At 49.4% G+C, this 25,271-nt stretch overlaps 1 protein-coding gene across 1 annotated transcript in view; it reads right to left on the bottom strand.

Annotated features, from left to right (window-relative positions):
• Positions 1 to 25,271, bottom strand: part of fmnl3 (formin-like 3) — a 165,597-nt gene that overhangs the window by 33,679 nt on the left and 106,647 nt on the right. The window contains exons 10-17 of the mRNA XM_080217823.1: positions 23,759 to 23,833; positions 22,092 to 22,202; positions 19,644 to 19,793; positions 16,785 to 16,886; positions 15,957 to 16,212; positions 13,012 to 13,104; positions 11,259 to 11,383; positions 4,528 to 4,730 (exon numbers count right to left, since the gene is read on the bottom strand). Of these exons, the coding sequence (XP_080073949.1) occupies positions 4,528 to 4,730; positions 11,259 to 11,383; positions 13,012 to 13,104; positions 15,957 to 16,212; positions 16,785 to 16,886; positions 19,644 to 19,793; positions 22,092 to 22,202; positions 23,759 to 23,833 (1,115 nt within the window). The remainder of the gene's footprint in view (positions 1 to 4,527; positions 4,731 to 11,258; positions 11,384 to 13,011; positions 13,105 to 15,956; positions 16,213 to 16,784; positions 16,887 to 19,643; positions 19,794 to 22,091; positions 22,203 to 23,758; positions 23,834 to 25,271) is intronic.

Genomic DNA, 25,271 nt, shown 5'->3' with positions numbered 1-25,271 from the left:
CCAACTCAAATCGCGAGACAGAGACTTTACAACTGAACATTGTTTTTGGGGAGGTGCGGGAGTGGGGGGGTGGAGGGCAGAGTGGGTGGTGGAGGAGGGAGGGAGGGAGGGGGGTGCAGCGGAATCCCCTTTCTGTACACATTTCAAGCTGGTCACTTCAAGAGCATGCGTCATTTGCCCAGCTTTGTCGCGCATCGCCGTTCCCTGGCGCGGAGTGGCTGCTTGCTGCTATAGCGCAGAACGCGCGGCTTGGCGTTTGTCGAGCTGGCAAAAAAATGCGGGCAGCACTGGCACGTCAACTCAAGCTTTCCTTTTGCAGTGTTCGTGCATCGAGCCTGTGCCAATCTCTTTTCCTCCGGCCTCCCAAGCGTGCAAGATGTTACCGGGTGTGCCCAGGTGGCAGTTTGGGCTCTTGAAAGGGGGAAAGAGGGGTGGCAATGCCCCCAAACAAACTGGCACTTGCCCAGTGGCTGGGTCTGATCTGAATCATGCAAAAAAAAAACGCCCGCTTGGCAGTAGCACTCACAATGCCTGCACTTCCAAAGCCAACATAAAATGCCACGATTTCTGGCTGGCAGGAGGTTGAGGGTGCCCACTGCTGCCAGCCTTGTGCTCCTTGCAAACTTCAGCTGGTACAACAAAGCTCACCACCACTCCAAGGAAGACAGTCGGTCCAGGTCATTTTTGTTTAATCCTTCCTGGGACATGGGCATCGCTGGCTGGGTCAGCATTTATTGCCCATCCCTTGTTGCCCGAGAGCAGTTGAGAGTCAACCACATTGCTGTGTCTCTGGAGTCACATGTAGGCCAGACCGGGGTAAGGACGGCAGATTTCCTTCCCCAAAGGGAACCAGATGGGTTTTTCCAACAATGGGTCATCAGTAGATTCTTAATCCCAGATATTTTTTATTGAATTCAAATTCCACCATCTGTGGGATTCGAACCCGGGTCCCCCAGAACATTAGCTGAGTTTCTGGGTTAATAGTCTAACGATAATACCACTAGGCCTCTGGTTGCGAATAGGGTGTGCGTCTGTCACTACTGCAGAGTGTGGAGCTAGGTTCCAACCTATCCTGGTTCAATGCAGAGCCGTGGCATACTATCCAGTGGGTTTGGGAGGTGGTGGTTGGAGGAGGAAAGGGTGGTGGCGCGCTGGCAGTTCTCCAGTTCCTTGTGCCTCTTCCAAGGGCCTGTGCATGCCAGGGTGACCCTGGATGGAGATCACATGATGCCAACCCATCCAGTGCATTTTAATCCAATTTTATCCAATACCTGAGCTCGAATTTAAGTTTCTTTATTAGTGTCACAAGTAGGCTTGCATTAACATTGCAATGAAGTTACTGTGAAAATCCCCTAGTCGCCACACTCCTGTTCAGGTACACCTGAGAGAGAATTTAGCCCGGCCAATGCACCCTAACAAGCACAGACTGTGGGAGGAAACCGGAGCACCCGGAGGAAACCCACGCAGACACAGGGAGAACGTGCAGACTCCACACAGACAGTGACCCAAGCTGGGAATCGAACCCGGGTCCCTGGCGCTGAGAGACAGCAGTGCTAACCCACTGTGCCACCCTTTTCATGTTGACATGGCTTTCCGCTTTTGTAAATTGGCAGAACTCACCGGAAGTACAACCGGAGAGTAGCCGACCGCCATTTGGTGGCAATCGCGGTCTCCACGTCCAAGGAAGATGGAGCGAAGGCAATCCGGCCACCAGGCAGTGGGGATACTCAGGAGACTCAGCTGAGTATCACTCCGAAGATACAGCTTCAAATTCATTGCTCGAGGGCGTGCTGTCAAAAGCTGCTCTTCCCAGAAGTCTCCTGGTGGAGGGAGGGGCAGGAAGCAACGCTGTAGGCCCAGAGAGAGAGAGAGAGAGAGAGAGGCCTAGAAACAGGCTGCGGCAGTGCAACACCGCAGCAGCAAGGCGTCAATGACGCTTTCCAAAGAGTCACTTCAGAATGCCACCCTTCCAAACGTGCCCGCATCTTGCCAATCCCAACTTCGTCTCCTCTGAGCTCGGAGGCTGGACCTGCTTTTGCCGCTCTTACAAGAGACATCAGGGCGAGAGTTCAGGTCAAGTGTCGTGGGAGCTGGTAACTGCTGTTGGACATGAATGCATGCGTCCGACATTCCTTAGTTTAATATCACACCACCCACTCACTGTAAAGTAACTGAAATGTCTCCACTAAGGTACAGAAATGGCTTCTGAATAGATAAATTTCCAGTGTGTAATATTACCAAGAATAATACCTGGGTTCTAACTTAAGTTTATTTATTAGTAACAAGTAGGCTGACATTAACGCTGCAATGAAGTTACTGTGACAATCTCCTAGTCGCCACACTCCTGTTCGGGTACACTGAGGGAGAATTTAACACGGCCAATGCACCCTGACCAGCACGGACTGCGGGAGGAAACTGGAGCATCTGGAGGAAACCCACGCAGACACGGGGAGGACACGCAGGCTCCGCACAGACAAGCCGGGAATCGAACCCAGGTCCCTGGCACTGTGAGGCAGCCGTGCTAACCACCGTGCCTACCTTTTCATATTGGACAGGTACCACATAACTTTCCGCTTTGTGCCTCGTGGTCTGAACCATCTGCTCCCGATGCCCAGATGCCAGCAGTAGGCATGCTGGTGGGCCACATGGGGGTCCCTCGCTGGGCACGAGACCACCATCGGGGGTCACCTGTAACTGGCAGCCCTGGTTTCCGTTAGCCTTCTGGCACATCTGCCCTCACTGCCGCAGAAGCGCTCAACGGCCGAGATTTTGCGCCAACCCACAGGCCAACAATCCGTCAGCGGGTACGACTGTGGGCATCGACCTGGTGTGTGAAGCCCTGCATTAAGGTTATACAGCTTTTTGCCAAGTGAGGTGGACGTGGAGTCTGGTACTGAGGTATTCGCAAGGGATGGCCTTGTTCTGCCTACAAGCTAGGCCCAAGTGGTCTCCATGGAAATGCCACCGGTGCTCTAAGGTAGACTGCAGGGCAGACATTTTGTCCAGACCTGGGCGATGGGAGGCCGCCACATGTAGAATGGCTACTCCACTCAGGTAAGTGGCTTGTGCGGATAACGCTTCTCGGGCAATAATCTCCAACCGTAAAAAGAGTTCAACATCTCCTGATGCTGCAGTAGAGTCCATACCCATCAAGAGCTCCGTCCCAGTTTAATGGTGGGGCTGTCTGCACTGCCACATGACCTTGTAATGACTACACAAGTGTGTGTGCAGATCTGCAGTGTCTATCCAGCTGTGTGGATGGCAGGGATGGTGTCAAAAGGCAGATGGAGAAAAACTGCAAAAGAAGTGTCAAAAGGATGAACAAAACTTCACTTTTTCTCCCCCTCAAACAATACGGCAGATTTGAACATCACCCAAATGTGGAAAAATGTCAGATACGGCGGCACGGTGCCCCAGTGGTTAGCACTGCTGCCTCACGGTGCCAGGGACCGAGGTTCAATTCCTGGCTTGGGTCACCGTCTGTGTGATGTTCACACATTCTCCCCATGTCTGCATGGGTTTCCTCTGGGTGCTCCAGTTTCCTCCCACACTCCAAAGATGTGTAGGTTAGGTGGATTGGCCATGCTAAATTGCTCCTTAGTGTCCAAAGATGTGTAGGTTAGGTGGATTGGCCATGCTAAATTGTCCCTTAGTGTTCAAAGATGTGTAGGTTAGGGTGGATTGGCCATGCTAAATTGCCCCTTATTGTCAGGGGGACAAGTGGGGTAAATGCATGGGGATACGGGGCTAGGGCCTGGGTGGAATTGTGTTCGGTGCAGACTTGCAGGGCCGAATGGCCTCCTTCTGCACTGTCGGGAATTTATGACGAATGTCAAGCAGTGGCCATCACGGCAAATGTCAAGCAGACAGCTCTGATGGCCAGTGTTACATACAGATTTACTATCAACAGGGATTTGTGTTTGGTTATCCCGTAGTCTGAACTCAGAGGCTGGAATCACAGGAAGCTTCAGTCAGAGATGGTGGTGGTGGGTGGGTGGGGGGGGGGGAGGAGGAGGAGAAACTGGACGATGACATTGCCAGCCCTGACAATCCCTCATTTCCGGGAAAGGCAGGAAGGAGCTAATGAGGCAACAGGAAACGGCAGGCACGCCTCAGGGCAGGCAAGGACAAGGCCTGAGCCGGACAAAGCAAAAGTCGGCCTGTGGGCAGGGCTGAGACATTCACTCATGAATAGCCAGTGACTCAAATTTGACAGGCCCAGTGCTCTAATTGCCTCAGCACACAGCAGAAACACAATGACAGATTAAGAAGGGTTCGAATCTTGGTGGGGGACACTAATCGTGGTAGAAATATTTGGAGGGATTGGCTACGCCTTCCTGTTCCCCCCATTCCCCCGCCCAACGGTTGGGCCTGTGCGATAAACCGCAAGTTTTACGTCCTCCCTGGGGAATCAAAGTAATTATGGGGTGAGGGGGTACACAGGTTCAGTAACATGTACGCAGCAGCCAGCCCACACTTCACACGCAAGTGACACAATCAAAGAGGTCTGAAGGCGTTACAACATACATTTGAATGGCCCTGCAAATCTCTTCAGTGGTCTTGCCAGCCTTGCGCAGCGTAATGGCGAGATTCTTTGCTCGGTTGGCATCGAGCAGCGTCACTTTACTCAGGGCTTTCTGCGCACTTTTGCTTTTCTGACAGGAGATTTCAATGGAGGCTCCCTGGGCTTTCGTCTTGAAGAGGTCTTCAAATTCATCCATGTCAAGCTCCTACAGCACAAAGTGATTGGATAAGTACCTTCATTATTATTTGATACTTGTCTGTCTCCCGTGTTGTGAGGAAATCTTTCCCCCCGTTCTGTAATAATATCTCTCTCTCTGCTTGCAGAGCTCTGCCCTTCTACTCATCTTCCATTTTCTCTCTCACACCACCTCTCTCACACATTCACTTCCCTTTCTTCTCTCTCCCCTCCCTCCCCCCTTCTCTACTCATGCACTCCCTCTCACCTCTCTCTCCCCCCCCACACTCCCTCTCACCTTTCTCTCCCCCCCAACACTCTCTCTCCCCTCTTTTTCTTTCCCCCCCCACACTCTCTCTCCCTTCTTTCTCCCCCATCCCTATCTTCCCACTCTCCCTTCTCCCATTCGCTTGCTCTCTCTACTCTCTGTCTCAACTCCCTCACTCTACCCTCGCCCCCTCCCTCTCCACACTCTAGCCCCTTCACCACCACCCCCCCAACACTCTGCCCCTTTCTCTCTCTACCCCTGCTGCCCTCTCGGTTTGACTCTACCCTACACCTCCTCCTTTCTGAAGGTTACTCCTCTCCCCCGTTGCATTTCTCCAACGTAGATCTGTCCACTCTCTCCATCTCTCTCACATGCTCGCTGGAGGAGGGTACAGGAGTGACGAGGTCTGGGCTGGGGAGAGCTGGCAGTGGGAGTGAGCCTTTTGTGTAGGCCAGTGCCTCTTGTTGTGACGGAGAGCGGCTATCCTGACTCGCCTGGTACTGGGACTGCGGCTGTGGGGTAAGGGGAGGGGGATAGGGAACACTCGGTTTGAGGTCTGGGGGTGGAAGGTGGGGGAGTGTACAGGGAGGTACAGGGAACACAGCATGGGTGGGAAGGGTAGAGTCTGGCACTGGGAATGGGGAGAGTTGCAAGAGTAAACCCTCAACAGGAGGGAGGTGGTCTTTTGTGATAGAATTGGAGGTTGCCCTGGAGGTGGGCTTCAGAAAGAGAAACTTGGTCAGCAGTTGGATAAAGGACTGATGATTGAAGGAGAACGGACAATCAACATGGCAGCCAAAAACGAGGGGAGTGCTAACCTCCACCACAGGCCTGATGGGTGCGTGTCGTTGGCACGGACCAGTGCGCAATGTGAGTAGCTCACAATACAATTACAGGCACACAGGCCTGGGTTTCTCAGCCCGGGCAGGATCAGAGTGCACGAGCTGAGGCGACGAGGCCTTGTGGGATGTCAACTCTCGTGGCCTCATTGAACCATTCTGACCCCTGACCCGAATCTGACAGGAATAACTGTCTGGCCTGGAGATGGAAACAGGAATCCAGGCAGCAGGAGGCCATCACAGGAGGGAAAAGGCCCCCAGCTGTCCAGTCAGCGATGAGGGGTGAAGAGGGGATCATGATCAGGGTTTGAGGAGGGGGGGGGGGTGGGGAGGGGCAGTGGGGAGAGGCGGGTGGGAGGAGGCCCCTGGGTAAGGCAGGTCCAAGCTACCCAGGATTCCCCCTTGGCCCCATGAGGTAATTTGAAAACTCACCTCACTGGGACTTGATCCAGTTCCCAGCATGTTTGCCCTGGTGGGGAAGCCATCTTTGTCATAGTCATAGAGGTATACAGCGTCGTAAAAGGCCATTCGGCCCATTGTGTCTGCTCTGGACAAACCACCTAATTGTTCCACTTCCATTTTCCAGCACTTGGCCCGTAGCCTTGGCATCGCAAGTGCTCATCTAAATATTTCTTCAATGTTACGAGGGTGCCTGCCTCCACCACCCAGGCCTATCAGTCAAACCAGCCTCCCATCCATTGACTCTGTCTACACTTCCTGCTGCATTGGAAAAGCAGCCAGTATAATTAAGGACCCCACACACCCCGGACATTCTCTCTTCCACCTTCTTCCATTGGGAAAAAGATACAAAAGTCTGAGGTCACGTACCGACCAACTCAAGAACAGCTTCTTCCCTGCTGCTGTCAGACTTTTGAATGGACCTACCTCACGTTAAGTTGATCTTTCTCTACACCCTCGCTGTGACTGTAACACTACATTCTGCACTCTCTCCTTTCCTTCTCCCCTATGTACTCTATGAACAGTATGCTTTGTCTGTATAGCGCAAGATACAATACTTTTCACTGTATCCCAGTACATGGGACAATAATAAATCAAATCAAATATTAAGCTGATCTTTCTCTACACCCTAGCTATGACTGTAACACTATGTTCTGCACCCTCTCCTTTCCTTCTCTATGAACGGGATGCTTTGTCTGTATAGCGGCAAGAAACAATACTTTTCACTGTGTCCACTAGGGGAAAAGTTTCTTCCTGTCTATCTATACCCCTTATCATTTTCTCCATCTTAATCACATCCCCCTGAGTCTCCTCTGCTTAAAGGAAAACCAGTGTATCCAGTCTCTCTCCATAACTAAAACTCTCCAGGCCAGGAAACATCCTGGTAAATCTCCTCTGCATCCTTTCCAGTGCTATCACCTCCCTCCAATAATGTGGATGTCAGAAGTACACACAATACTCTAGCTGTGGCCTAACCAACATTTTATGCAGTTCCGGAATAACCTCACTGCTCTTAAACTCTATGCCTCGGCTAATAAAGGCAAGCATGCCATACGCCTTCTTACACAGTTGTCCTGTTGCCTTTAGGGACCGGTGTACATGCAGACCAAGGTCCCTCTGATCCTTGGTGCTTGCCAGGGTCATGATGTATCCCCTTGTCTTGTTTGTCCTGCCCAAGTGCATCACCTCACGCTGATCTGGATTTAATCCCATTTTCCACCGATCAGCGCATCTGACCAGCTTGTCTATATCCTCCTGGAATTTAAGGCCATCCTCCTCACTATTTACCCCACCACCAATTTTCATATCGTCCACAAACTTACTGATCAACTGTCCTGCATTCAGGTCTAAATCGTTTATATAATCCACAAACAGCAAGGGCCCCTGCTTCTTGTGGACCTCACCAGACACAGTCTTCCAGCCTGAAAAACCACCCCTCGACTATCACCCTCTGCTTCCTGCCACTCAGCCAATTCTGGATCCAATTTGCCAAATTTCCTTGGATCCCAAGGACTCTTACCTTCGCTATAAGTCTCCCGTGCGGGACCTTGTCAAAAGCCTTCCTGAAATCCAAGAAGACTGTCCCACCATGGGGTGGCACAGTGGTTAGCACTGCTGCCTCACAGCGCCAGGGACCCAGGTTCAATTCCAGCCTTGGGTCACTGTCTGTGTGGAGTTTGCACGTTCTCCCCGTGTCTGCGTGGGTTTCCCCCAGGTGCTCCAATTTTGTCCCACAGTCCAAAAGATATGTAGGTTCGGTGGATTGGCCATGCTAAATTGCCCCTTAGTGTCAGGGGTACTAGCAGGGTAAATTTATGGGGTTAAGGGAAGAGGACCTGGGTGGGATTGTTGTCGATGGGCCGAATGGCCTCCTTCTGCACTGGTGGGATTCTGTGATACTATGTAAAGTGCATTGACCTCATCTACACACCTGGTCAGCTCTTCAAAACATTTAAATCAAGGTCTTATAGAGACATAGAGGTTTACAGCATGGTAACAGGCCCTTCGGCCCAACTTGTCCATGCTGCCCAGTTTTTAACACTAAGCTAATCTCAATTGCCTGCATTTGGCCCATATCCCTCTATCCCCATCTTACCCATGTAACTGTCTAAATGCTTTTTAAAAGACAAAATTGTACCCGCCTCTACCACTACCTCTGGCAGCTCGTTCCAGACACTCACCACCCTCTGTGTGAAAAAATTACCCCTCTGGACCCTTTTGTGTTTCTCCCCTCTCACCTTAAACCTATGCCCTCTAGTTTTAGACTCCCCTACCTTTGGGAAAAGATATTGACTATCTGTCTTACCAGTGCCCCTCATTATTTCATAGATCTCTATAAGATCACCCCTAGCTGCAAGGAAAAAAAAGTCCCAGTCTATCCAACCTCTCCTTATATCATAAAGTCCCGGTAACATCCGAGTAAATCTCTTCTGCACTCTTTCTATTTTAATAACATTCTTATCACATTGCTGCTTGGTCAGATCTGACCTCCTCTTAACAAAACCACTGTTCTTAATTAATCCCAGCCTCGCCAAATGCTTATTCATTCTGTTTCTCAGAATTGCTTCCAATAGTGTCCCCACCACTGAGGTGAGACAGCCTGTAACTTCCTGGTTTATCCCTTCCTGAATAATGCTCCACCTTGGCTGTCCTCCAGTACCTCTCCTGTGGGCCGGAGAGGAATTGAAAGTTATTGCCAGCGCCCCTGTTACTTCCTCCCTTGCCTCACTCAACATCCTGGGGGTGCATTTCATCTGGCCCTGGAGATTTATCTACTTTTAAGCCTGTCTCCCTCACCAGTGAACACTGACACAAAGTATTCAATTAGAACCTTACCACTGTCCTCCGGCTCCATATCTACATTTCCGCTGTGCTCCTTAATGGGCCCCACTCTTTCCCATGTTATCCTTTTACCCTTAATATACCTGTTAAACAACTTAAGATTGTTCTTTATTTTACCTGCCAGAATGCAGAAGGAGGCCATTCGGCCCATCATGTCAGCACCGAGACCCACCCAGCCCCTATCCCTGTAACCCCACATTTTAGAACAGAGTTGAGGAGGAACTTCTTCTCTCAGAGGGTGGTGAATCTTTGGAATTCTCTGCCCATTGAAGCAATGGGGGCTACCTTGTTAAATGTGTTTAAGTCACAGGTAGATAGATTTCTGATCAATAAGGGAATTAAGGGTTATGGGGAGCAGGCAGGTAAGTGGAACTGAACCACTATCAGATCAGCCATGATCTTATTGAATGGCGGGGCAGGCTCGAGGGGCTAGATGGCCTACTCCTGCTCCTATTTCTTACTCTGCTAATCCCCCTACAGTAAGGGGCAATTTTAGCATGGCCGATCCACCTAACCCGCACATCTTAGGATGGTGGGAGGAAACCGGAGCACCTGGAGGAAACCCACACAGACACGGGGAGAATGTGCAAACTCCACACAGACAGTGACCCGAGCCAGAATCAAATCTAGGTCCCTGGTGCTGTGAGACAACAGTGCTAACCACTGTGCCACCATGACATGCCTTTCTTTCTCCCCTATGTATTCTATGAATGGTATGCTTTATATAGCTTGCAAGAAACAATACTTTTCACTGTATCCCAATACATGTGACAATAATAAATCAAATATTAAGCTGATCTTTCTCTACCCCCATTCTGTAACCGTAACAATATATTCTGCACTCTCTCCTCTCCTTCTCCCTGATATACTCGATGAACGGTATGCTTTGTCTATATAGCGTGCAAGAAACAATACTTTTTACTGTATCTCAATACATGTGACAATAATAAATCAAATATTAAGCTGATCTTTCTCTACACCCTATCTGTGACTGTAATGCTACATCCTGCATCCTCTCTCCCCTATGTACTCTATGAATGGTATGCTTTGTCTGTACAGCGCACAAGAAACAATACTTTTCACTGTATCCCAATACGTGTGACAATAATAAATCAAATCAAGCAATTCAATTCAACTGTGTTTTTGCGCTTCACCCATTCTGGGGCCCACCTGACTATGGATAATGGACCTGCAGCACCTTTTTGAATTGGAGGCAATTGCATTGCTGTCTACCCTCCCTTGACACTGCCCCTTGTGGTCATACTGGATGTCGTGCGCACTTACGCCGGTCTGCAGCTAATGTCCCGCCACCATCATCATCAAACACCACACGCACGCACCGATCTTGGATTGTGGGGAGTTCGAGCCAGAACTGCTGAGCAAGACGGATTGGGACAGATGCCCCCAGTCTGAAATAGCGGGAGAGAACTCCAGGAAGACAAAGTGAATCAGGCCACTTAGCAGTGTTCAGTGTTACTTGGGGAGGAGGTGAGGGGGAACAGGCAGAGGAGAAGTAGTGGCCCAGACAAGTTATGGACGGCACGGTGACACAGTGGTTAGCACTGCTGCCCCAAAGCTCCAGGGACCCGGGTTCAATTCCCAGCTTGGGTCACCGACTGTATGGAGTCTGCACATTCTCCCAGTGTCTGCATGGGTTTCTTTGGGGTGTTCCGGTTTCCTCCCACAGTCCAAAGATGTGTAGGTTGGGTGGATTGGCCATGCTAAATTGCCTTAGTGTCCCAGGATGTGGAGTTGAGAGAGATTAGCAGGTTAAATACGTGGCGTTACAGGGATAGGGCCTGGGTGGGATTGTTGTCGGTGCAGACTCGAATGGCCTCCTTCTGTTCTGTAAGGTTTCTATGACCTATACGGGTCTGGGCCACAACTATGATACCTTCAAGAGGGAACTGGACGTGGCCCTTGCGGCTAAAAGGATTAAGGAGGTATGGAGAGAAAGCGGAAGTGGGATACCGAAAGTGCATGATAAGCCATATTGAACGGTGGTGGGGGCTCGAAGGGCCGAATGGCCTACTCCTGCTCCAATTTTCGATCAGTTTGTTCAAGCTCTTGCAGGACGGCCCACGCTGCTTGGTGTGCCCATGTTTGAGGCCACGAAGTGGGCGTAAACACACAGGTCCGTCACGCGGCTTACCTCCAAGATTTTCTCGTCATCAATTTCCGTGAAGACCGTCCCATTGATCTGATTGGGTTTCAGAGCCATCCAATTAAATACGGGTAACCGATATTTCGTTTTGATTGGTTTCTTTATCCGGATGGCTGAAAGGAGACAAGAAAGAGTTTTAGGCCTCAGGTTCACCACCTGAGTAAGGGAGGGCAAAGAACCCTGCGCCTCAAGGGGTTACGGCTTTCGAACCCCACTCCAGACACTCGCTACAACTGGAGACTCGTACTTGAGATTCCGGGCACCTGGTGGGTACTTGGGCCTGGAGGGGGGCATGAAGGCAGCCTAGACCAGGTGGACTGCAACAGCACCAAGTTAAGATGTTGAGGTGAGGTAGAAGGAGTGACGCTCGGACACGTACACTCAACCCTTCTCGACCTCTTTTCATCAGCTGCTCCCCCTTTCACATTGCCTCGCCACTCAACCTCAGCCATGTTTTCCCAAATCTCATCACAGTGGTTAGCACTGCTACCTCAGAGCACCAGGCAGCTGATGGTGGGGCTGGAGGAGGTTACAGAGATAGGGAGGGGTGTACAGGCTGGAGGGGGTTACAGAGATAGGGAGGGGTGTACAGGCTGCAGGGGGTTACAGAGATAGGGAGGGGTGTAGGGACAGGGGGAGGTTACAGAGATATGGAGGGTTGTAGGGGCTGGAGGAGATTACAGAGATAGGGAGGGATGTGGGGCTGGAGGAGATTACAGAGACATGGAGGAGTGTAGTGGCTGAAGGAGCTTACAGAGATAGGGAGGGCTGTAGGGAGCTGGAGAAGGTTACAGAGATAGGGAGGGCTGTAGGGAGCTGGAGAAGGTTACAGAGATAGGGAGGGCTGTAGGTGGAGGGGATTACAGAGATAGGGAGGGGGTGTAGGGGGGCTGGAGGGGATTACAGAGATAGGGAGGGGTGTAGGGTTGGAGGAGGTTACAGAGGTAGGGAGGGGTGTAGGGTTGGAGGAGGTTACAGAGGTAGGGAGGGGTGTAGGGTTGGAGGAGATTACAGAGATAGGGAGGGGGTGTAGGGTTGGAGGAGGTTACAGAGGTAGGGAGGGGTGTAGGGTTGGAGGAGATTACAGAGATAGGGAGGGGTTTAGGTGCTGGAGGGGATTACAGAGATAGGGAGGGGGTGTAGGGTTGGAGGAAATGTGGGGAGAACAGAGGGCTGGAAAGCTCGTTAATCACATTCAAACGTATGAAGATGAGATTCTGTCCCTTTGTTACACCACTGGTGAGGGGCAGGGGGAAATCAGTAAAGGAGATCGCGGGAATCCCTATAGTACAGGAGGAGGCCATTCGGTCCATCAACCCTGCATCAACAACAATCTCACCCAGGTCCTATCCCCATAACCCCACATATAACCCCCCGACACTAAGGGGCAATTTAGCATGACCAATCCACCTAACCTATAAATCTTTGGACTGTGGAAGGAATCCGCAGCACCCGGATGAAACCCACACAGACATGGGGAGAATGTGCAGTCTCCACACAGACAGTGACCTGAGGCTGGAATTGAACCTGGTGCTGTGAGGCAGCAGTGCCAACCACTGTGCCACCCATCTTGCTTTGGAGAATCCCGTGTCCTGATTCTGGGGAGATTTTACACCCACCATACTGCTGGGCTGATGGTGAAGACACAGGTCGATATCGCCCCCTGTACGTGCAAGGCCCTTGTGAGAGACTGCCCTTTGACGAGAAGGCTCATCGCCAGAGAAAACACGCGGATGATTACCTGACAATCCGTGGCTAAGAATAACCGAGAGAGAACTGCCGGGTAACGGAGGAGCTGCAGGTGGCGGAGGGGGTGGGGGCGGGGCACCATAACCTGCAGGAAAAGACAAACATTATTCAATCCTTCAGACTCACCCTGGTAAAACATCCACATTTTCTTTCACATTGCCTCATATTTCAAGCCCAAAGCATGTATCCGTGCCCCCAGTGCTGACTTCCTTTCACATCTGTGCCCAGTGGGTGAGACTGAATGTCAAGAGAGCTGCCCAAGGGCACATCGGTGCCAAGTGATGACGCTGGAGATAGTGGAGGCCATGCTCATGTCTATATTTCTTATACATTAGTGGGACATGGGTGTCACTGGCTGGCCAGCATTTATTGCCCATCCATATTTCCCCGAGGGCAGTTGAGAGTTAACCACATTGCTGTGGCTCTCTGGAGTCACATGTAGGCCAGACCAGGGTAAGAACGGCAGATTTCCTTCCCTAAAGGGAACCAGATGGGTTTTTCCTGACAATGGGTCATCAGTAGATTCATAATTCCAGATATTTTTTATTGAATTCAAATTCCACCATCTGCCGTGGCAGGATTCGAACCCGGGTCCCCCAGAACATTAGCTGAGTTTCTGGATTAATAGTCTAGAGCTGATACCACAAGGCCATCACCTTCCCCAGTACATCAATGGGGACAAAGTAGAAATGGTCGAGAGCTTCAGATTCTCAGGTGTCCAGATCACCAACAACTTGTCCTGATCCCCCCCCAATGCTGACACTATAGTTAAGAAAGCTCACCAACGCCTCTACTTTCTCAGAAACTAAGGAAATTTGGCATGTCCGCTACGACTCTCACCAACTTTTACAGATGCACCATAGAAAGCATTCTTTCTGGTTGCATCACAGCTTGGTATGGGCTCCTGCTCTGCCCAAGACCACAAGGAACTACAAAGGGTTGTGAATGTAGCCCAATCCATCACACAAACCAGCCTCCCATCCATTGACTCTGTCTACACTTCCCGCTGCCTTGGGGAAAAGCAGCCAGCATAATCAAGGACCCCACGCACCCCGGACATTCTCTCTTCCACCTTCTTCCGTCGGGAAAAAGATACAAAAGTCTGAGGTCACGTCCCAACTGACTCAAGAACAGCTTCTTCCCTGCTGTTGTCAGACTTTTGAATGGACCTACCTCACATTAAGTTGATCTTTCTCTACACCCTAGCTATGACTGTAACACTACATTCTGCACTCTCTCCTTTCCTTCTCCCCTATGTACTCTATGAACGGTATGCTTTGTCTGTATAGCGCGCAAGAAACAATACTTTTCACTGTATCCCAATACATGTGACAAGAATAAATCAAATCAAATCAAAGATACTTGGCATACACAACCGCTTAAATCAAAAACAGGTTCATGTTGCCCGTGGAGAACAAGTCTCAGCCCTTGAGCCAATAATCTGCAATCATCCCAGTTTTTCTTTGAATTCTGGGTGTGCTGAATGCAATGCTTTGTAAGACGGTTATGTTTTAAACTGTCTCCTTTAATTCAAGGTCAAATAGAGTAGCTTGCGGAGTGGGGGGGTACATATGACCTCTTAAATCAGCATGGAAACAAGGGCTATGGGGAAACGGTGGGAAAGTGGACTTGAGGATTATCACATCAGATCAATCATAGAAATGAGGAGGAGGCCAATCCACCTAACCTGCACATCTTTGGACACTAAGGGGCAATTTAGCATGGCCAATCCACCCTAACCTACACATCTTTGGACACTAAGGGGCAATTTAGCATGGCCAATCCACCTAACCTGCACATCTTTGGACACTAAGGGGCAATTTAGCATGGCCAATCCACCTAACCTGCACATCTTTGGACACTAAGGGGCAATTTAGCATGGCCAATCCATCTAACCTGCACATCTTTGGACACTAAGGGGCAATTTAGCATGGCCAATCCACCTAACCTGCACATCTTTGGACATTAAGGGGCAATTTAGCATGGCCAATCCACCCTAACCTACACATCTTTGGAGTGTGGGAGGAAACCCACGCAGACACAGGGAGAACTTGCAGACTCCACACAGACAGTGACCCGAAGTTGGAGACCAAACCTGGGACCCTGGCGCTGTGAGGAGGCAGTGCTAACCACTGTGGCACCGCGCCGCCCATCGGAGAAAGATATGGCGGGAATGTGGGTCGATCTATCAGAATCGGACTCATTCAACTTTCCTTCCCCCCTGTTGTGCAGACGGGCGCTGAGAACAGATTGGAGGAGTGACGCCTATTTGGCAAAGCCAGCGCACGAGTCGTGACTTTGGCTCTCTTTGGAGAATGGGTTGGCTCCGCACATCAATCCCGAGAGCTTGTCAAAACCGCGGAGATTGCTTGGAACCTGCTGGCCTGTCGGGAACACGGCTGGGAGGTGAGGTGGGTGGAGAGTAAGAGGTCAGGCTTAGCAACTTGCTCCATCACCCCGAGTCCATTTATACCAGTCGCTATTCTCACAGGCAACATTTTGGCTGTGCACAAGGTTCTCAGCAAGGGAATGGCCTGACTGAAGCAGCAGATTCATGGCCTATTAATGTCAATCAGACCCAAGTGCCGTTTTGAGAGTGGACTGAGGGCCGTTTGGCCTTGTTGCTGACCAGCAAAAGGCCAGAATAAACACGGGTACCTCTAACTCCCTTCTCCATCTTGGATCGTCTCATGTAATAGCCATGGTAGATGTGCAGGGTTATGGGGGTGGGGGCTGTGTGGGATGTTCTTTCAGAGAGTTGGCACAGACTTGATGGGCCGAATGGCCTCTTTCTGCCCCGTAGGGATTCTATGGGCCTGTGGTTCTCTGCCTCCCGCATCCCAACTATTTGTGGGAATGCCCCTGCTCCCCACCCCCCCCCCCCTCACCCCTGCCCTCTTTACCTCTGAATGGTGTGAGGAGAAGCGTAGTTCTTACCTGGTAACGGCGGAGCGAGGGGTGGAGGAGGCGGGGTTGGCGGTGTCGGTGTCGAAGGGAGGCTTTGGATTGGCTCCAGACTCACGGCAGATTGGGATAACACAGAGAGACTGCCATCGGGGCAATCGCCACTGGAGCCATGCTGCAGATCCGTCAGCTGTTTTCCCAGGTGGAACTGCCGCTGGAGCGCCTCCTCTTTCTCCTTGATCATCTTCCGCAACGTGTGCACCTGGCTGCTGGCATCCTTGTACGTCTCCTGTCGGGGCACAAAATGGCGGCATGGTTGGCACATCAAATAGCACGCGATGGCACTGCTCGAGCACAAGCTTAAACATGTCTTAAGCAGCGAGCAGGCCATGCCCTCATACATTCTCCTCCAACCGGCTGCGAAGGGTGGTCGAAGTCAGCAACTGGGCCTACAACCATCGCCAAAGCCTGCTGCAGTTTTCAGTTTTAAAGAGGCAGCAACTGAAAGGCTTGGGAGCAGTAGCCTCCTCAACATTCCCTCTGGTTAAGTGCCCTCAAATCGTCTTTGACTGATTTTGGAGTACAACAGAGAATTTGCATCAAAGTTAATCGAGGCAAAATAAAAGGGGACTTGTCTCGGGGCTCCAGATTTGTCTGGGGCCTAGCACATTTACAGCACAGGGACGCATTAAAGGCTCACGAGAATGTGGAAATTATTGAGCTAAGTGAATCATTCCATTAAGTAGGCCGCTTCATATTTCCCTGCCACTTTTGTCCATTACCCTCGCTGAAAACTATTAGGTGGGAACTGTCGTCACTCTGTCTCCTCTTTAAAGTGGACAGCAGTTGCCTCTCTCTTACCTTTATTGTTTCCAGTTCGTTATCTCGATGCAGTAGCTGTTTTTCCAGGTCGGCTACCCTCATCATGTTTTCGTTCTCCAACTCCTGAAGCCTCTCCGATAACTGGAACGGGGGGGAAAAGAAGGATAGTTTCAGTTGTCAAGAACCCGTAACGCTTGCTTCTTTCCAGAGAAGCTCGTGAGGCGACGTTCATAGCAAAGGGTTTGGAACCCCGATGCCTTAGCATTGTGTGGCCTACCCAATACCCAGGGATATTAATTTTTCAGTAAGGTTTGTGTCACAGCCCAGTACGTCACAAATTTTCAGTCAAAAAGATGGAGACACTATTAAAATGGCGGCTGTGAATCATGTGACGCCTTGGCATTATGAGCTTTAAGCAGTCCAAAGTCTCAAGCGTATACCTAATTAAATATGGACTTTCACAGGAACATAGGAATTAGGAGCTGAAGTCGGCAAATTCAGCCCTTCAAGACTCTTCCGCCATTCAATCAGATCATGGCTGATCTCTCCCCGAAATCCACCTCCCCGCCTGTTCCCCATGTTTCTTTAACCCGTTTTAGAATCCCTACACTGCAGAAGGAGCTCATCGAATCTGTACCGACCACAATCCCACTCTATCTCCATAACCCTACATATTTACCCTGCCAATCCCCCTGACATCACGGGCAGTTTAGCATGGCCAATCCAACTAACCAGCACGTCTTTGGAGTGTGGGAGGAAACCGGAGCACCCGGAGGAAACCCATGCAGACACAGGGAGAACGTGCAAACTCCACACAGACAGTAACCTGAGCTGGGAATCGAACCAGGGTTCCTGGCACTGTGAGGCAGCAGCGCTAACCACTGTGCCATTTTCTATTGGAATTATATCTACCTCCTTCCTGAAACCAGTTAATGATTCAGATTCCACCGTGCTATGGGGCAGTGAGTTCCACAAATTCACCCCCCTCTGTGAGAAGTAGTTCCTCCTCATCTCAATGTTAAATCTCGACCTATACCCTGTGATCTCTTGTTCGAGATTGTCCCACAACAGGAAACATTTGGTCCACATTTACTTTACCAATCCCATATCCCTCGATCAGATTCCCCTCATCCTTCTAAACTCCAGTGAGTACAAACCCCAAACTGTTTAATCTCTCCTCATACGCCAACCCTTTCATCCCCGGAATCAATCTGGTGAACCTCCTCTGAACTGCCTCCAATGCCACTGCATCCTTCCTCAGATAAGGAGACCAAAACTGGACACACTGCTCCAGATGTGGTCTCACCAACACCCTGTACAATTGCAACAGCCTATTCCCAGCCATCTGGGGAATTTACACATCCCTTTGTTTAAGGATGGATTGACAAAAAAGAATGTTAGAATTGCAGCTAACCTGACCATGTTTCACCCTGGACTGAAGCGAACATCAAAATCAATCTGTGTAAGATGAATGCGAATGGATTCTATCAACCTTCCATTTGACTACGTTAGTTTCCCTCATGCAAACTGGACTGGGCAAATCTCAAGGCATCAAACGACAACACAGGATGTTTGGAATCAACGTACACATCACCCTTTGTTTCAAGGGCTTGGAATTTGTGGAAGTCACACGACGAGGGGACAATTTTGTTGTCCACTTTGAAAACCAGCAGCACACTGTCTACAGACAGAATTCCGCCAAAATCCATTGAGCTAACTGCAACTCAGCAGTCAGTCAATAATAACAAACAGCAATAGCAGGCAAGCGGGACATAAAAATAGAGCGAGAAGGGTTCCACAAAGTGTTCCAATTCAAGTTCACCTGAGAACCAAAGTTTGACTGCTAGAAACTTAGCAGCCTCCTGAGAATACTTTAAATGCATCAGTTTCATCCAAGAAACTACAGGCCTGCCACAAAAGAGACTGATATCATTATGAGCGATAACAGTATATTACTTCCATCGATATCTAACCTTTTTGTCCGTGAGTGTGTGGGCAGAATGAGTGAGTGAAACAGTGCATCATTTCAGGGTAAGTATGTGATAATAAATAACCTCCTTTATTTTTAAACTCACAAAAGGCTTGCTGCTGGATTTAATTGAGACGCTTAGTCTAAGGGTGGGAACATGACTACATACAAGCCCATTCTTAATAAACACAGACATTCTGACCAAGATGTATAAAATGATGGATGCATCATCAGCCTGTTCGAGTTCTTGGTTCATGACACAAGCACTATCCCAAAATTTGCTCCAGACCTTTCTCCAGCGCCCATTTTAGTTTGAAAAATAAGATCCCAGCGTAATCATAAAATCCCTACGGTGCAAAAGGAGGCCAGTCAGCCCACCGAGTCTGCACCGACCACAGGCTCTATCCCCGTAACCCCACGTATTTATCTTGCTAGTCCCCTTGAAACTAAGGGGCAATTTAACATGGCCAATCCACCTAACCTACACATCTTTGGACACTAAGGGGCAATTTAACACAGCCAATCCACCTAACCTGCACATCTTTCAGACTATGGGAGGAAACCGAAGCACCAAGAGGAAACCCACGCAGACACAGGGAGAACATGCAGACTCTGCACAGACAGTGACCAAGCCTGGAATTGAACCCAGGTCCCTGGTGCTGTGAGGCAGCAGCGCTAACCACTGTGCCACCGTGCTGCCCTAAGTAATGACTGCTTGTGGAGTACACAATCTCTTTCCCCTACCCCCTCACTGTTCCGGATGTCCAGTATATAAACCCTTCATGTACAGTCCCTGGTGGCAGACCCCTCATTACTGGACCTTTTCAGTCTAAGGTAACACAATCTATAGTGTGGATATGTCATAGTGAGCCGTCAGCCCTTCAGAACAATCGGCTGGGAAATCCTGATTTTACAGCCCGTGTACTCACATGCGACAAGTGCTCTTCCAGTTCATCCACTTTCTCCAGGGCTGCGTTTTTGGTCTCGGCATCCTCAAGTAGGCCTCCCACATCGAACACGTTATCCAGGTAGGCCTGGATCTGTACCTGGAGTTTGTCACTTTCCGTGTGCTTGGATTTCTGAAGAGAAATGAAATATTGTCAACATTTCAATTGGAGAGAGTTACAGAACAAAGAGATCTCGGGGTACAGGTTCAAAGCTCCTTGAAAGTGGAGTCACAGGTGGACAGAGTGGTGAAGAAGGCATTCGGCATGCTTGGTTTCATCGGTCAGAACATTGAATACAGGAGTTGGGACGTCTTGTTGAAGTTGTACAAGACATTGGTAAGGCCACACTTGGAATACTGTGTACAGTTCTGGTCACCCTATTATAGAAAGGATATTATTAAGCTAGAGAGAGTGCAGAAAAGATTTACTTGGATGCTACCGGGACTTGATGGATTGAGATATAAGGAGAGGCTGGATAGACTGGGACTTTTTTCTCTGGAGCGTAGGAGGCTGAGGGGTGACCTTATAGAGGTCTATAAAATAATGAGGGGTGCAGATCGGCTAGATAGTCAATATCTTTTCCCAAAGGTAGGGGAGTCTAAAACTAGAGAGCAGAGGTTTAAGGTGAGAGGGGAGAGATACAAAAGAGTCCAGAGGGGCAATTTTTTCACACAGAGGGTGGTGAGTGTCTGGAACAAGCTGCCAGAGGGAGTAGTAGAGGCAGGTACAATTTTGTCTTTTAAAAAGTGATTAGATAGTTACATGGAGAAGATGGGTATAGAGAGACATGGGCCAAATGTGGGCAATTGGGTTAGGGTTTAAAAAAAGGGCAGCATGGACAAGTTGGGCCAAAGGGCCTGTTTCCATGCTGTAAACCTCTATGATTACAGTCTGTATTTAACCTCCAAAGTGATTGAGTTTCAAGCAGGGTGGCACAATGATTAGCACTGCCGCCTCAGAGCGCCAGAGACCCAGGTTCAACTCCGGCCTCGGGTGACTGTATGTGGAGTTTGCACGTTCTCCTTATGTCTGTGTGGGTTTCCTCCGGGTGCTCCAGTTTTCTCCCAAAGACATGCTGGTTAGGTGGATTGGCTGTACCAAATTGCCCTTTAGTATCCAAAGATGTGCGGGTCAGGAAACCGGAGAACCCGGAGGAAACCCACACAGACACAGGGAGAACGTGCAAACTCCACACAGACAGTGTGGGGCTCGCAATCCAGGAATTGACCCCAGGTCCCTAGCACTGTGAGGCAGCAGTGCTAACCACTGTGCCACCGTGCCGCCCAAGGGTGGTGACCCCAGTTGAGTCTATTTACTGTAATATATTAATGAACTTGGGGTAAAATGCGAGTCTTTTTACTAATGATCATGATTATCCTAAAAACCCATCTGGTTCACTAATGTCCTTTAGGGAAGGAAATCTGCTGTCCTTACCCGGTCTGGCCTATATGTGACTCCAGAGCCACAGCAATGTGGGTGACTCTCAACTGCCCTCAGAAACATCTCACCACCTGGTTAAGGGGCAATTGGACGTACCAACTGACTGAAGAACAGCTTCTTCCCTGCTGCCGTCAGACATTTGAATGGACCTACCTCGCATTAAGCTGATCTTTCTCTACACCCTATCTGTAACTGCAACACTACATTCTGCACCCTCTCCTTTCCTTCTCTATGAACAGTATGCTTTGTCTGTATAGCGTGCAAGAAACAATACTTTTCACTGTATCCCAATACGTGTGACAATAATAAATCAAATCAAATATTAAACTGATCTTTCTCTACACCCTAGCTATGACTGTAACACTACATTCTGCACCCTCTCCTTTCCTTCTCTATGAACGGTATGCTTTGTCTGTATAGCACGCAAGAAACAACATTTTTCACTGTATCCTAATACATGTGACAATAATAAATCAAATATTAAGCTGATCTTTCTCTACACCCTATCTGTGACTGCAACACTACATTCTGCACTCTCTCCTTTCCTTCTCTATGAACAGCATGCTTTGTCTGTATAGTGCGCAAGAAACAATACTTTTCACAGTATATTAATACATGTGACAATAATAAATCAAATCAAATATTAAGTTGATCTTTCTCTACCCCCTATCTGTAACTGTAACACTATATTCTGTAACACTCTCCTTTCCTTCTGCCCTATGTACTCTATGAACGGTATGCTTTGTCTGTATAGTGCGCAAGAAACAATACTTTTCACTGTATCCTAATACACGTGACAATAATGAATCAAATCTAATCTAATTCAGGATGGGCAATAAATACCAGCCTGACAGTGATGCCCACACCCCAGAATCTATTTAAAGGACATTTAGATGTGCGAGGGGTCCTTCAATTGGTTTTTGGAATCTCCTCTCGATTGGTGCTGCGATGATTGAGATTGGTTCTCCCGAGTGCCGTTCTCACACTCACCTCCAGGAATTCGTCCAGGCCCAGCTTTGTGAACTCAAACTGCAAGTGGACCCGAAAATTCATGTCTTCCACAGAATGGACCACGATGTTAATGAACTGCATGCACGCCACCTAGCAAGAGCAAGGAGTACAGTTCTGATCACTCTGTTATACAAAGGATATTATTAAACTAGAAAGAGTGCAGAAAAGATTTACTCGGATGCTACAGGACTTGATGGTTTGAGATATAAGGAGAGGCTGGATAGACTGGGACTTTTTTCTCTGGAGCGTAGGAGGCTGAGGGGTGATCTTATAGAGGTCTATAAAATAATGAGGGGCACAGATCAGCTAGATGGTCAATATCTTTTCCCAAAGGTAGGGGAGCCTAAAACTAGAGGGCATAGGTTTAAGGTGAGAGGGGAGAGATACAAAAGTGTCCAGAGGGGCAATTTTTTCACACAGAGGGTGGTGAGTGTCTGGAACGAGCTGCCAGAGGTAGTAGTAGAGGCGGGTACAATTTTGTCTTTTAAAAAGCATTTAGACAGTTACGTGGCTACGATGGGTATAGAGGGATATGGGCCAAACGTGGGCAATTGGAACTAGCTTGGGGGTTTTAAAAAAAGGCAGCATGGACAAGTTGGGCCAAAGGGCTTTTTCCATGCTGTAAACTTCTCTGACTCTACAAGAAGCTGAGAGACTTTGTCAAGCCTATTGTCCCCCCAAGAACAGCAGGCAAAGGACGTTATGACAATCTTGGCCAGTGCATTGAAATCTCTGACAGTGCAGTGCACCCAAAAGGCTGATAGAAAGCAAATTCAACTGTCAATGCATAATTCAATGGGGAAGTACTTGATGTGGAACTGGCAAAAGGACAGAGAAGCAAATCTAATTGGCCTCCTTCTGTCCTGCCTCATTCTACGATTCAATCCACAGATTTGTAAATCCAGTGCCGATGGTTTGCTAACCTCTTGTAACAACCCCCAACTCTGTTAAGGGCTGTGGGTTTTAACCCAAAAAGAAAAGACTTGGTCTGCACACAGAAATTCAAACTATCACCCAGCAGGTTTTATTGAGGTGCTGCTCTCTGCTGTGCATCAGAATACAAAATTGAAAATGAAACACTCTAATGTTTCCCTAATGACATTGCCACCAAATCACGTGATCAGTTCATTACGCCCACAACCCTTTTAAAATATATAACAATGTTAAGGCCCAACTCTCTGGGCTGTACAGATGAAGGGCACGATGTATGGCTTCTTTCTGTTCTGGAACCATTCGATGATGCTTTCTCTAATCTCTCATCCACCCCATTCCCTTTATTCCACTTGCCACTGGAAAAAAGCAAGACCCTCAGCCCCTCCACTGTCTTCCTCGCCAGCCCCGCAAAGGTGATTTTGTGAGCATCCAGTGCCTAGAGTAGGTGGCAAAGCAGTGCCAAAGGCCTGAGGGGGCTTGGGCAATGCCTCCTTTGCAGCCTCACCCGCCCGCTGAGTATATGTGAACGCACTGGACCCACAGGGCACATCCACTGATCCTGCTCATGGCAAACACGCAGCAGGCAATCAATGGCATAGCATCATCAACAGGTCCACACTCTCATCGAGTGAGGTCCCAAGCCTGTGGTTCAGCCTTCCACTCCACTCCCCTTGTACCCGGAATGCCAATGAGGAGTTCTCACCGAACCTTACCATAAAATCAATGTTGCTGTCTTCATTCCGAAAATACTCCATCAGGTTCTCGAAGCGATGCGTTTCTTTGCACACCTTAAACAAATGGGAGAGTTACACCTTATATTACTGTGCACTAAAGTGAAACAATCCTCCTGCTACAACACACACGTGTACACACATGCACACACACGTTCACCCGCAGCAGATATTTTGCAGCGACTCACCAAGGCTCCTTAGACAGCACCTTCCAAACCCACCACCACTTCCATCTAGAAGGACAAGGGCAGCAGATACCTGGGAACACCACCACCTGCAAGTTCCCCTCCAAGCCACTCACCATCCTGACTTGGAAATATATCGGCCGTTCCTTCACTGTCACTGGGTCAAAATCCTGGAACTCCCTCCCTAACAGCATTGTGGGTGTACCTACACCACATGGACTGACTGATGTCCAATAACAATCCTGGAACTCCCTCCCTAACAGCACTGTGGGTGTACCCACACCACAGGGACTGACTGATGTCCAATAACAATCCTGGAACTCCCTCCCTAACAGCACTGTGGGTGTACCTACACCACATGGAGTGCAGCGGTTAAAGATGGCAGCTGAGCACTGCTTTCTCAAGGGGCAATTAGGGATGGACAATCAATGGGGGCCTTGTCAGCGATGCCCACACCCCACAAACAGTTAGAACAATACACAAGTCGCCCACACCACCCTCACCAACGTGAGCTGCCTGTTTGTAAAGGCTTTACTGTACTGCTGGCAAACTCCAGGGTCAGAATTGAGACTTGCCATTGGTGACTTGAAGACAACACACGGGCCGGCCTCCGGTGCTCGGGAATCTAGCGGCTCTGGTGTATCGCTGCCACGTGGTGCCAATCCCGCAATGTGAAAGGGTGAGGTCTGCCATGAATCCAGCAGGAAGTCATCCCCAACGTTATGATGGAGAAGCTTTGCAGCCTCCATCAATGCAACCAGTCGAGAAACTCTCAACTGCTGGGCAGCAGCCGTACAGAAATACCCACAGAATCCAACAATGCAGAGGAGGCCCTTCGGCCCATCGAGTCTGCACTGATGCATGAAAGGCCCTGGCCTGCCCACCTAATCCCATTTACCAGCCCTGAATGTTCTGACATGCCAAGTGTTCATCCACTACTGGATGTGAGGCCTCCTGCGTCCCAGGCAGCGCATTCCAGACCCTCTGCATAAAAAGGTTTTCCTCACATCCCCCCTAAACCTCCCATCCTCACTTTTAACAACTGCAGTAAAACTTCCCTACCCCTATACTCAAATCATCTCGCTATGAAGGCCAACATATCTCACATCCCCCCCCTTAAACTTCCTGCCTCTTGAACCCTGTGTCCCCTCGAGACTGACCCTTCAACTAAGGGGAACAGCTGCTCCCTATCCACTCTGTCCCTCAGAATCTTGTACACCTCGATCAGGTCGCCCCTCAGTCTTCTCTGCTCCAGAGAAAACAACCCAAGCCTGTCCAACCTCTCCTTATAACTTCAATGCTCCATCCCA

This window comes from Carcharhinus amblyrhynchos, chromosome X (assembly GCF_965287045.1).
Source record: "Carcharhinus amblyrhynchos chromosome X, sCarAmb.v2.hapA, whole genome shotgun sequence".
Lineage (NCBI taxonomy): Eukaryota > Metazoa > Chordata > Chondrichthyes > Carcharhiniformes > Carcharhinidae > Carcharhinus > Carcharhinus amblyrhynchos.
This window is presented reverse-complemented; position numbering and strand designations above follow the sequence as displayed.